This window comes from Podarcis vaucheri (genome assembly GCF_965113315.1).
Source record: "Podarcis vaucheri genome assembly, chromosome: 1".
Lineage (NCBI taxonomy): Eukaryota > Metazoa > Chordata > Lepidosauria > Squamata > Lacertidae > Podarcis > Podarcis vaucheri.
This window is the reverse complement of record NC_138759.1, coordinates 23,593,824-23,607,212: the sequence shown is the minus strand read 5'-3', so window position 1 is coordinate 23,607,212 and position 13,389 is coordinate 23,593,824. Positions and strand designations below refer to the sequence as shown.

Here is a 13,389-nt window from a genome sequence, read left to right as displayed (position 1 = left end):
TTCTTGCCACAGAATTCAAATTCTGTTTGTGTGTGTGTGTGCTGCTCAGTGTCTCATACTCAGGCTGCGGAGGTGGGAGAAATTTGGCTCAGTCCACATTTTAAATCAAGCATACCCAATTTCTACTTCCCCAAACCATACACAAACTGAAACCCAGATATCCTTTGAAATTCACACTTCTTCAAATTTTGTGATGCCCTTTGCCAGTCAAATAACATATACAAAAATGTGTGTATTGGGGGAAAGGGTGTGTAAAAATGCAAGGGCAATGCGTTGGAGGCGAGTCAGGTGACATTGCAATGTGGCCACAGAGATGCCAGCGGTGGGGCAATTGTCTGGAGAACCGTTCCCCCCCCAAAAAAAGTGTTGCTTTCTCCCTAAAAAAAAGCTGAATGACTTTGGCTCCCCCCTAAAAAAAGCACAACAACTTAGGCTTGCCTGTCAAAAAAAGTGGGAGTTCCTGCACCTTTCCCCCCCTAGAAAATATGGTAAACACTGGGCTCAGACTGTCTGTAATCCCATGGATGATCTTGAGGCTGCATTCCATTGAGGGGTCAAACTCTGCAATCAGATCATTTGTGTGCTTTTATGACTTGGAAGAGTTGAGAAAATTTCTGCAGGTTCCAGCTTGCTGGTTCATGCTCGCCATCCTCACCCCCATGTTCCCATTCTGAGTTTGATCCAGCCATTTCCTCCAGCTCTTCAGCAGTCAGTAACTGTTGGTCCTCAACTGGCGATTCCATTTCTTCCTGGATGAGCTCAACAAAGCCATCACTGCACTCTAATGAAGACTGCTGGCCATTTTTTCCTGCTCACCTACCCCCTTTCCCCCCATATGTGCCATTTTCCTGCCATTTTCTCCCCCCACCCCCAGTGCATGCCATTTTTGCATCTTCTTTTCCCCTTGGTTGTGAGTTACCTGCACAGTGGTACCTTGGGTTACAGATGCTCCAGGTTACAGACTCCACTAACCCAGAAATAGTACCTCGGGTTAAGAACTTTGCTTCAGGATGAGAACAGAAATTGTGCGGCGGCAGTGCAGCGGCAGTGGGAGGCCCCATTAGCTAAAGTGGTACCTCAGGTTAAGAACAGTTTCAGGTTAAGAACGGACCTCCGGGAAGAACTAAGTTCTTAACCCGAGGTACCACTGTTGGGAAACTGTGTACATGCAGCTACTCACACAGAGTCAGTTAAGGTTTGGCAGACAGCCAGAAGGCAATCTGAAGGAGTAAGTCTGCCTGGTGATAACAGAGACATGGAGACCACTCCCTGATTGGTCAAGCTCTCTCAAGGGAGTGATAATTAATGGCCTACTAACTGGAATGCATAAGTTCGGAGTTCAGAGTTCTGTGTGTCAGTGTAGGAGTTGTGAGTTGTATCAGAGAGAGCTAGCAAAAGATCCGTGTTCTGTTCCTGTAAATAGTCCACTGTATATAATAAACACCTAACTACAAGTTCCTGGTTCCTGCTTCGTCTATCCTGTCTGCAGCCAAGTCGCCAATTGCTTCCATGGATTCTGCGTGTTCTCTGCTAGGTCTGGCTAAGGTCCTGCAACTAGTCAGAAAGTTGCAAAACACCAAATAGGTTTTGCCAATAACCACTGTATTCAGTGTGTCAGGTAAGAGTAGCAGAAGTCAGGCATATGCACACACACACTAGCTAACAACTACAATTGCTGAGGCAGTCCATTGCACCAAGATCCAGCTCCATGTCCTGCTGAATGTGAAGGACTTCAAATAACAGAAAGTAAAGGTGGTCTACAATCAGGCACCCTCCAGATATTGTTGGACTCCAATTAACATTAACCTCAGCCAAGGTGGCCAGTGGTGAGGGATGATGGGCATTGTAGTCCAACAATGTCTAAAGGGTGCTAGGTTGAGGAAGGCTGTTTTTAAACCATAACTGAATGTTGATGCCGAAGTTGAAATAGCAGAAGGCTTGACACAGCTGGATTGAGAAATCATAAATGGCTGGCTGGTTGGTAGGTTGAGGGAGCGGGGTCAATAGCATTGGGGAAGCAACCTATGGCAATCTTAATCTGATGCTGCTACAGGTTTCTGTTTGGCTAATGTGATATAATAATAATAATAATGGCCTTAATTGTATCTGGGTTAGAATAGTCACTATTTCGTCTTTGTTTCAGCTGCATAATTATTGTCTAGCTTCCTACCAAGGATATGAAAAGTAAAGCAATACAAAACTCAACCTCAGATGATGAACTAAAATGCAAAATTTGGTGTGAGTGCATAAATCTGCAGATTAATATGCAATATGTATAAATGGGAATATACAACTTTATTCTCTTCCTGATCAATCAAATGTTCAAAGTGTCATCATTTGAAGCGTGCCAGGATATAATTGTACCAGAATCTCAGCTGGTATGACCAGCCTATTGCGATAAAAGCCAAGTGGGATATTTACAACTGAAGAAGAAAGACCCTTTTGGGGGTTGAAATGTGTTTGGTTCGCAATAATATCAATAGTCACGTGACCCCAGGCTTTTTGAAGAGCTATTTACATTCTAGTTTAAAGATAAGGAACCCTCAGGAGAGAGAGATATTCAGTGGCCTTCAAGTTCCCCAAACACAGATAACACAGGGAGAGCAGAAAAGACCTGGCCACAGTCTTCTCTGATGCGACGTATCTTTCTTTCTAAAGGATTTCAAAGCATTGCCACTATTTAACCTATATGTGTAAATTAGCATATGTAAGCATTCTGCAAATCTATCATGGACTCATAGAATTGTAGAGTTGGAAGGGACCCTGCGGATCATCTAGTCCAACCCCCTGAAATGCAGGATTTTTGCGCAAACCCACCACCTTGAGATTAAGAGCCTCATGCTCCACCAACTGAGCTCTCCTACTTGCCCTCTTTTTCCCCCCTGGCCATGCATAAGCCATGTACCCTACCACAGATAGAGAGCAGGTGTGCTCTGTGATTTTTAACTGGCAACAAGTATATATATTAGGGCACTAATTCATGGAGTAGCAAGCCCAGAAGGACTTATTACTGCAGCGTTGTCAGAAAGTTGCGCCTCTCCCTGGCTTCTCGGGCCTCCATTCTCGCACGTCCTATGTAAACAGCGCGAAGGTTTCCAGACTCCATCTGGTTCCAGTTACTCACTCAAAACACAAATACACATGCCTCAGGAATTTGCAGATGGACACCACTGTAACTGCGGCATGAAATGCTTCGCAGAGTTCATGGCCCTCTTTGCCACCGCCTCTCCTCCAGATGTACCTGCGGGGCTGAGGAAAACTGCGTCCCTCAGAGGCGAGCCAGGTACGAAGCCGGCGGTGAGGCGCCAGAGCGCAGGCCCGGCTTCCTAACTCTCTGAGCTAAAGTTCATGACTAAAAATGGGTTTGTAGGGCGGTGAGGGGGGGGGGGGGAAGGAAGAAGAAGAAGAAATAAAACACCCTTGACCACCAAGGACAGCCTCTTCCTGAGAGCCCCTGTTCACACAAATACAGGAAGTAGAAAAGTAGCTCAAAGCAGAAACACCACTTGGAAAGGGATTCTCATTTCGGAGTCGCCAGTGTTTTGGAACTACTGTGGTGAAAGCTCGGCTATCCTTCGCGTTGAATCCACCGTCATTTGCACACATATATATATATTAGTTTTTTATTTTATTTGCCGGGCCGGTGTGGGAGAGGAGGAGAAGGGCGTGGACGCTTTTTTTTGTGAGGAAATGCCAAGGTATAACTTTCTTCACAAGGGAGACCTCAAACGCTTCTGAAGCGAGAAGCGCCTCCGCGCGCTTTGCTGAGAGGATGACAACATCGCTGGGAAACCGGGCAGCTGGGTGAGTCCTGAAACTTTTAGCGGCGGCACTTTTTCCCTCCTGAAGTAAAACAGCCGCTCTCTTTCCACTCTCCCTCTTTGAGAAGAAACTCCTTCCCTCCCTTAAATCCGCTTGCAGGCTGCACGGGAAGCTATCAGCTGTGCCGCCACAATCACGATAATTCACAGCCTTTTTTCCTTGGGTGAATGCTAATAATTGCCTCTTTGAAACAACAGGAGCTTTTCTTTTCTTTTTGCACGGGGTGCTGTGGGGGGGAGAAGGAAATGAAAATACTCTGAGGAGGAGAAGGGAGGGGGGGAACGAGCTGTTTCCATGCTGCCTGTCGTGCGTATCTGGAAACATGGCAAATCTTTTCCATAAATCCTGAGGGGCAACAGGCTTCGATTTCCCCCCCAGCTGTGTCACACAGATGTGGCTGAAAAGGGGGGAGCTTTCTTTTTTCTTTTTGGCTTGCTCTGCTGCTGTCCCTTTATCAGCATCTCAGAACATGCAGATTAAAACAGGTGATGTTTTATCCATCATGTCAGCTCCATGGTAATAATAATAATAAGCTCAGGGTGGCTAACACCAGTAAAATTACAATAAAAACATAATAGAAAAAAACCACAATTTAAAATACAGGTTAAAATGCAATTTAAAATGCAGCCTCATTTTAAAAGTAACCCATAAATCAAAACCGTAAGGGGAGGGAAACAGAAGGGTCAGACTGAGTCCAAACCAAAGGCCAGGCGGAACAGCTCTGTCTTGCAGGCTCTGCGGAAAGATGTCAAGACCTGCAAGATAAGCTTCACCTGTTTCTGCATGCCAGGCTGCCCGACATTTTGCTGCCCGAGAGGGACAATATGGTGCCGCCTCCTATTCCATGTGCAAAGCCTGACTGGGCTGGCGATCGAACCTTCCTTCTACATTGGCAACAGGACAGCATCTTTTTCTGTACCTGTAGGAGGAGGGCCTATAGGGCAGTGGCGTAGCATGGGTTGTCAGCACCCGGGGCAAGGCAAGTAATTTGCACCCCCTAACCCTAACCCCCAGATGTTGTGCCCGGTACAGCCGGGCCCCCCTGCACCCCCCACGCTATGCCACTGCTATAGGGGCAAGCACCCCAAAACAAGGAGCTTACTACCCCCCACTTGCCCACCCACATTTCCGAACTCCTGTCATTAACACATACTGTTATTTTTTCTCTCTCACTCACCTATAAATATACTTTGCCCCTTCTGTGCCCGCCCTGAATTTATTCCCCTGGTGCTGCCACTGCCAGGGTAGACCACACAACATACAACACACATCAACACCTCATGACTCCTATCCACCCTTCAGCATCTGCCACCCGAGGCAGCTGCCTCACTCTGCCTAATGCTAGGAACAAGACAAACTGGCAACCCTAAAGAACAATTCCATACAGCATGATGCTGAGAGACAGAGAAATGTGTGGTCCAGGAAATATAGACAGATATAACAATGTAAGAGTTGCTACTCTGCATGCAAACATAGATTTTGATCTCCTGAAATATGTTATGCTCCATTTGAATGAGGGAGAAAGCAGTTACCTGTTGGTTAATATCACCCACTCAACACATCCAGTCCCCTCCAGAGCAGTTTGGGCAACTCCTTAAAAAATGTATGTGAGTTGTTTTCACTAGATGAATCATATATATATATATATATATATATATATATATATATGCAGGTTTTGGTGTCTTCGGGTGTCTTCCCGTGTAAGAGTCGGGGTGTCTGTGCGACGTTTCGACGAGGTCTCACTCGTCATCTTCAGGCTGGTGCTTTCGGCTTCTTGTTACTGGAACAGAGCAGAGTCTGGTGTTTGAGTTCCTATAAATACTGTTGAGGGGTGTGGTGTATAGCCTCCAACGTTCTGGGCAGAGAGGAAGTTCCTAGATTAGTGTGCCTTTTCTTCTTTTGTTCCTTAATTACTTGAGGGATATCTTGGGTGATTTCATGAGTGATATTCTGAATACCACTGGGTGGGTCATTAAGTGTAGATTAGTTGCTAAAGCTTTCGTGTCTTGACCTCTTGAGCTTGTGAAGAGTTTTTCTGAGAAGATGGCTGTGCTGCATTTAGTTGTGCTCTGGCTTGGCTTCGTGTATAGGGGCGAGCTGTGGTTTTGTGCCTTGTGCCAGCCAGATCTGTGTAGGGATTGCAGGGGGGTGCAGCATCCGGAGGTGCCACTATAGTTTGGCTACTGGATGGAGTCTGTAATATGTCTGTGGAGAGGGTCTGGGTTTGGGTCTGGTGTGGTTGATTGGTGACGGCGTTCTGTGTGCCTCTGGTTCTGGTGTCGGTTTTTGTGGGGAGGGCTAATTTCCAGATGTCTGGCAGGCGGGACGTGTCGTCACGCTTGTTCATGTTGTGAGGGTGTTTCTCTATCTCGATGGCTTCCATGATTATTCTCTTGTGGTGATGTTCCATGTTAAAGAGCAATTTGGAATCTGCAAAATTAATTTCGTGTCCTGTTTCTTTCATGTGTTGGAAAAGAGAGGAAGTTTTTTCTTCTTTTTTGACGGCATTCTTGTGTTCTGCGATACGTGCATTTATTCGTCTGTTTGTTTGTCCAATGTACGTGGCTGGGCAGACTTTGCAGGGTATTTCATAGACCCCTTGGTTTTCCAGCTGGATTTTGTCTTTTGGGTTTCTGAGGATATTGGCTATTTTTTGGTTGGTGCAGAAGGCTGTTTTGATATTGTGTTTATGGAGGATTTTGCTGATTTTGTCTGTAGTGCCCTTGATATAAGGAAGGAGGGCCATGCCATTGTTTTCTTCTGTGTCTTGGTTTTTGGGGGGTGTTTCTTTTCCAACACATGAAAGAAACAGGACACGAAATTAATTTTGCAGATTCCAAATTGCTCTTTAACATGGAACATCACCACAAGAGAATAATCATGGAAGCCATCGAGATAGAGAAACACCCTCACAACATGAACAAGCGTGACGACACGTCCCGCCTGCCAGACATCTGGAAATTAGCCCTCCCCACAAAAACCGACACCAGAACCAGAGGCACACAGAACGCCGTCACCAATCAACCACACCAGACCCAAACCCAGACCCTCTCCACAGACATATTACAGACTCCATCCAGTAGCCAAACTATAGTGGCACCTCCGGATGCTGCACCCCCCTGCAATCCCTACACAGATCTGGCTGGCACAAGGCACAAAACCACAGCTCGCCCCTATACACGAAGCCAAGCCAGAGCACAACTAAATGCAGCACAGCCATCTTCTCAGAAAAACTCTTCACAAGCTCAAGAGGTCAAGACACGAAAGCTTTAGCAACTAATCTACACTTAATGACCCACCCAGTGGTATTCAGAATATCACTCATGAAATCACCCAAGATATCCCTCAAGTAATTAAGGAACAAAAGAAGAAAAGGCACACTAATCTAGGAACTTCCTCTCTGCCCAGAACGTTGGAGGCTATACACCACACCCCTCAACAGTATTTATAGGAACTCAAACACCAGACTCTGCTCTGTTCCAGTAACAAGAAGCCGAAAGCACCAGCCTGAAGATGACGAGTGAGACCTCGTCGAAACGTCGCACAGACACCCCGACTCTTACACGGGAAGACACCCGAAGACACCAAAACCTGCATTCCTGTACCCGTGAAAATCTACGAAAGCAAATATATATATATATATATATACATACACATGCAAATAAACATACAAGTGCCACATTAAGGAGGAAAGCCTGCTGGATACATTGCAGCATGGGCAAAGCTGAGGCTGGACATGCATGTATCTAGGACAGCTTGGAAGGCCATGCTCACGCCATGGGTGAAGAACCTGCTGTGAGTGCCCTTAAAGTCATGGGTAACTTTTTACCTCCCCAGGACATTTTGGGCAACTCCCTTTGCTTCATTCTGGGGTTTCTAGGGCTGGCCCAGGTGAGTTTCCCTCCATGGGTTTTGCTATAGTGGAACATAAGCAGTGCAGACCCTGCTGTTGTGCAGCTTGTTTTCTGCGCTCCTTGTAAGAGGTGCCCCAGCAGGAAAGGCCTTTACCTGGAATCCTTCCCACATAGTGTGATTCTGCCAAGACAGCAGCACAGGAAGCCACTGTCTGTGTATGTTTTAAAAGGCAGAGATCCAGGGATTTTTCAATATCCTGAATGAGTTAAGAATAAAAATCCAGTTCTCATAATCACGGAGACATCTACTGAACAGTGCCGCATAAAAAAGTGGGGAGGCAGAGAAGAGGCAATGTACATTTCTCGGTGGACAAGAGAGAGAAATAACAGCATATGGGTTAAAGAGAGAATTGCACGCAGATGAAGGTGATTGACAGTGGGTGAAGGACTCTGCGTGAGAAGCAGGGAAGGGGAGATCTCACAGGGAAAGAGGCTGGGGGAAGAAAGAGGTGCTCCCAGGTGAGAGCTGGGAGGGTTGCACCTTTTTCTGTATGGGATAAAAGTTAAGATATTTGTATTTGTCTATCTTCTCCCTCCCCCCTCCCTCCCTTTTGTGTGTAGATTAGTTTTTTTATTATATTATGAAAAGTCTTAATAAAACTATCAATAACAAAAGAAAAATAACAGCATATGCCAATGACAGGAGGCAAGTGGTGGGGGCAAACTCATTGATTGGGGGGCACTTGCTCCCTGCCCCACTCTGGTCCTGCCTATAATACAGTCAAGATCTACACCATGCCCTTATTGTGTCCCCATACCTGCTTCCCAAACCTGACGCCCTCCAGTTGAGGACTACAGCACCCATCAGTGCCAATCATCAGAGATGATGTGAGTTTCAGGCGAAAACATCCAGAGTGCACTTGATTGAGGAAGGCTATTGTGCATATCAGCAGAGGTGGCCTTTCCCATTTTGCACGGGAATTGTTGCCTCCTGGCCCCATTCATCACACTCCACTTCTGCCGCCACACCCTGGTTCTTGCAGATCTTGGTGGGAGCTAAGATGCTCTTCCAAGTGTTTGCTGCTCATTTGGCAGCTTTGCCTGGAGCAGGAAAGATGAGCAGCAACACCATGCACCAGATTGCCTCCCTCTCGGTGGCCGAAGTGGCAGGGTGAGTGGAGCGTCACCTCTCAGACTTCTGCCACCCGAGGCAGGCACTTCACCCTGCATCACAGGCGGGCCGGTTCCTGCTTCAAGCAGGAGGTACCTGCAGCAAATGGACTTACTAGCCAATTCCATGCTCTGTGTTGGCAATTTTCCTCCAAAGCCTAGGGCAGTTATTGGGAAACAAGATGTGTGAGAGATTATTGAAGGAGGTGGGTGGCTGGACTGATCATACATCCCTCCAAGAAGCTGGTTATACCCCTCCAAAAAGTAACTCAGGATGGTTCCATATGCCAGCTTTTCCCACTGCATGTAGATGTGTTTGTAATCATAGCAATCTGTGATCCACATGGCATTTGGATACTCGGGGAGAGTCAGATGCACAAACAGCTCAGTAACCACAGTTATAGCGTGCAGAACTGGAGTGAGTAAGGAAGCATGTGTTCTGGAGAAAAAGGGGGAAAAGTGAGTCTCAAAATAGATTTCTTTTTTTATAATCAGATTTTTGAAAGCCAACCTTGGGATTTGGTTTTTTTTAGGGATCTTGACTCATGATTTTGTGACCAGGCCATGATTATTACATGACCCCCATGAGATACTGTTCAGTCTGAAAGCATTTAATTTATATGATTTGCTTCAATGGGGCTAGGATGCTCGGTTTATTGCTATAAGAGTTATTAAATGAGGAGACACTGCTTGTGAACAAAGACGGCTTTGGGGTGTCATGTAAGGTGGATTCACACATTGATTAAATGAGTGTAGAGCCTGTTCTCCTGTATAACAATACTGTAGTTGAGCTGTACAAATCAACAAATGTATACTCTTTCACACAAATATTTTTACAGGCAAGCGCCTACCTGTGATCAGTGTAACAAGTGGACAAGCCTACCCTGTACATCAGTTTGCATTTATTTCTGTCAAACCCCCTGATAGTGAACCTAAAAGTTGTTCGTTTTTTCCTGCTAATGACAATCAAGGGAAGATGATGTCACTGTTCAAAACCTTGGTGAACCATGTGGAAAAACATGTCATGCCAGCCCCTACAATGATCTCTTATCTTTTGTACACACCCTGGGTTGCTATTTCCCCTGCAAAGGGGAAATATCCAGATATAGCATGGCTAAGCTCACAGGGGGAAAGCCTGTGCTGACAGAGAAAGAACGGAAACAAATTCTTATGCTTGAGATATCAGGATAAACTGCACTTCCTGGCTTCACTTAGCAACGCAGAACACAAAAGATGAGATTCTTGCAACAGACAATATATTTTTGCAATGAGCAAGAGTCTTTCCCTTATGAAATTTCTTGGTTCCCCTTCTCCAGAAATGTCAGCTCAGCTTGCATGAGGGAGAGGGCAAAAAAGGAAGAAAATATAGCTCCAAGGCCTGCTCTTGAAAATTGAATGGCAAAGAATGAATTCACAGTAAGGCAGTGTACACACCATACATTAAAATGAACCCCTTGAATCCTGGTAACCGTAGTTTACTCACCACACCACAAAGGTAAAATTCCCCAGCACCCTTAACAAACCAGAATCCCCAGGATTCTTGGGGTGTGCGGGCTTTGAACATATGGTGTCTACACAGCTTAATATGTTATTGTGTACAAAGAACATTTGTCATGACTGCTTTTTATGGTAGGTTGTATTCAACTAACTGAGAGTCAGAATAGACCCAGTAAACTTATTAAACCGAAGTAAGTCATATCTGTTCTTTTCAATGGTTCTACTTTGAGTATGACTAACATTGGCGACAACTCAATAACTGTAGCAATGTTATCAATGCAGGTAAAATTGTTACCCCCCCTACTTTTTTTAACGCAAAGGGATAATGCTTAGACCATATGCAGCACCATCCCAAGTATGTTTACTTGGAAGTAAATGAGACTTTGGTGGCTTCCAGACTGTCACTACCTCCGGGTGGGATTCAATAACATATCAGCAAATTCAGGTTGCAGTTATATTGGATTGGGAGGTCTTGCACAACAGCCCCCCTTCCCCAAAGATCAGACTTTTTGCTTTAAGGAAAGTGGTGGGGAAATCCACTGGGAAGTGTGGATAACACTTGCTTTGATGCAGCAGAAACCTCCCTCAAACAAACTGGAGCAAATGCACATTAAATGGCCAACTTTGTCTAATCTCCCTGCAGATAAATCAGGAAGAATGATCAATAAATTGGTTGTCTGGAAGTGCCCCAAGTCTTAGTAGTGGAGAATCTTCCTTGTATGCAGAAGGTCCCAGGTTCAATTCTCAGCTTCTCCAGAAAAGGCTGGGACTATTCCTGCATTGCAGAGGGTTGGACTAAATGACCCTTGGGTCCCTTCAGCTCTACAATTCTATGATACTAAGTATGTTTGTATACCAATAATGACATAGGCTGCAATCCTGCACAAAGATTGAATGAGTCTCATTGATTTCAATGGCTTTAAGCAACCTTAGTGTAACGTGTGCAGCACATCTCTCTCTCTCTCTCTCTCTCTCTCTCTCTCTCTCTCTCCCCTCCCCTCTCTCTCTCTCTCACACACACACAATTTATCCACATGCATGTGATGTTTACACATAACTGCTGGACACAGACAGTGGTTCCATCATAGGGTAGGCAGGTGGTATGATACATTTTTACCTGGGTGTGCAAATTAATTCCACTGTCTCATCTCTGCCCATTGGTCTTTCTTGTCATGCTTCAGACATTTCACCAGAAATGACAGAGGGAAGAGTATGTACAGTGTAGGAAAAATTTCCATTTTTTATTATTTCCAATTAAGCCCACACTGCATGTTTGAGGCTATGCACCAGATTCACCACTGTTAATGTTCCAGACCCCGAGGGACAATTTGCCGTTTGTTCTTTGGCTTGTTGTATCTGGAAAGAAGCCACATGTTAGCAAATCAAACGTTTTGGTTTCAGTCTGGAGCGATTTTATTTTATTTTACTTCCTAGACTGTACATGCAATGTCGGGAATATATTAATGCTGACAGAAACAAAGCTAGCTTCGGGAATTCTGCCAAACATGTTTGTCTAATGTAACATAACATGGGCATGAAAAATGTACAGGGAACTTTTCCACATCTCTCAGCCCGGTGAAGTTGGCCATTGATGCCTCTCTAAAAAAAAAAGAAGAGAGTCAGATTTGCCCCAAAGAAATAGCTGCTATGATTTTAAACAGGAACATAGAAAGTCAACCCCAATTGCCTGTCTAGCTCAGTATTGTCTACACTGGCAGGCAGCAGCTCTCCATGGTTTCAGGCAAGGGAGTCCCTCCCAGCCCTACACGGAGATGTCAGGGGTTGAACCTGGGACCTTCTGCGTGCAAAGCTGTGAAAGGATGATGCTCAAGTCAAAAGAAGCAGGATGTCCTTGGTTTAGATCCAACACTCTCAAGACTGCATGATGGGCAACTCACTTTCACCACGGGGCATAGTTTGATAAGCACCAACCTTGGAAGAATAACATCAGAGCATCAGCATGGAAAACTGGTTCCCCTTTCTAAGCTAAAGCCTGGTTTCAAATGATGGGTTTGTGACACAATGGTAGAGCACATACATTGTATGCAGAATGGCCCAGGTTTGATTCCTGGCATCACCTGGTAGGCTATAAAGCCACTGCCAGTCAGTTACTTAGCTGCTTCATAGCCAGTGGTCTGAGTTGGCAGTGTCCCATGTTTCCACGACATGTTACATCCATGTTAAGATCAAGGATTCTAGTTCAATAAATCTTGGTTCAGCCAAAGGTTTTGTGTGTGAATTCAATATAATAATATAAAACGAGCCCCGCTGGAACAAACCAGAGACCTGTCTAGTCTAGCATCTTGTTCTCACAATGACCTTCTTCTTCTTCTTCTTTGGCGATCACTCCTAGTCAAGTAAGATTGTCTTCCATAAACACGGTTTTAAAAATGAGTCCTTAAGTGATTGTGGAGGCCATTTCTGGATCCACACGACCTTCCACAGTGGAGAGATAGGTTTCCAAGTGGGAGTTGATCACGGTGAGGGTTTGCCAAGTGTGCCTTCCTCCTAATGCGTTTCTCCCTTGCGTCCTGAGTTCGTGCATCTTCAAAACCCATGACACCTCTGGTAAAGGCTGTTCTCCAATTGGAGCACTTGCAGGTCAGTGTTTCCCAGTTGTCTGTGTTTTTTTAGATTTGTCTTGAGAGAGTCTTTGAACCTCTTTTGTTGACCACCAGCATTATGCTTACCATTTTTAAGTTCGGAATGGAGTAGTTGCTTTGGAAGACGATAGTCAGGCATCTGCACAACATGACCAGTCCAACGAAACCAGAGACACACGAACTGGACCTGAGCGCAACAGCTCTCTCCCCACCTCTGATTTACAGCAACTGGTATTCAGAGGCACACTGCCTCCATCATGATCAGTGCCCTCTGACTACCTTATTCCCCATTAATTTCTCTATCTGGAACATATTGCCATTTATAATATGAGAGATAATAAATTCACTCTGTTGCAAGCTAGATGTGAACCAGGCCAGTCAAGTACAAAGGCGTTTCAAAGCAAGCACATTTTGCTAGCTTGTTTCCATTGCATGTGGTTTCT

At 45.2% G+C, this 13,389-nt stretch overlaps 1 protein-coding gene across 2 annotated transcripts in view; it reads left to right on the top strand.

The window, feature by feature from the left end:
• Positions 1–2,882: 2,882 nt before the first annotated feature.
• RIN3 (Ras and Rab interactor 3) overlaps positions 2,883–13,389 on the top strand; it is a 78,492-nt gene continuing 67,985 nt past the window's right edge. Inside the window, exon 1 of one of the 2 annotated variants that reach the window (XM_082232563.1) lies at positions 2,883–3,283. In XM_082232563.1, the coding sequence (XP_082088689.1) occupies positions 3,189–3,283 (95 nt within the window). In that variant the 5' untranslated portion in view covers positions 2,883–3,188. Of the gene's footprint in view, positions 3,284–3,392; positions 3,805–13,389 lie in introns of those variants that run through there. The other variant, XM_082232564.1, reaches the window with a different exon arrangement.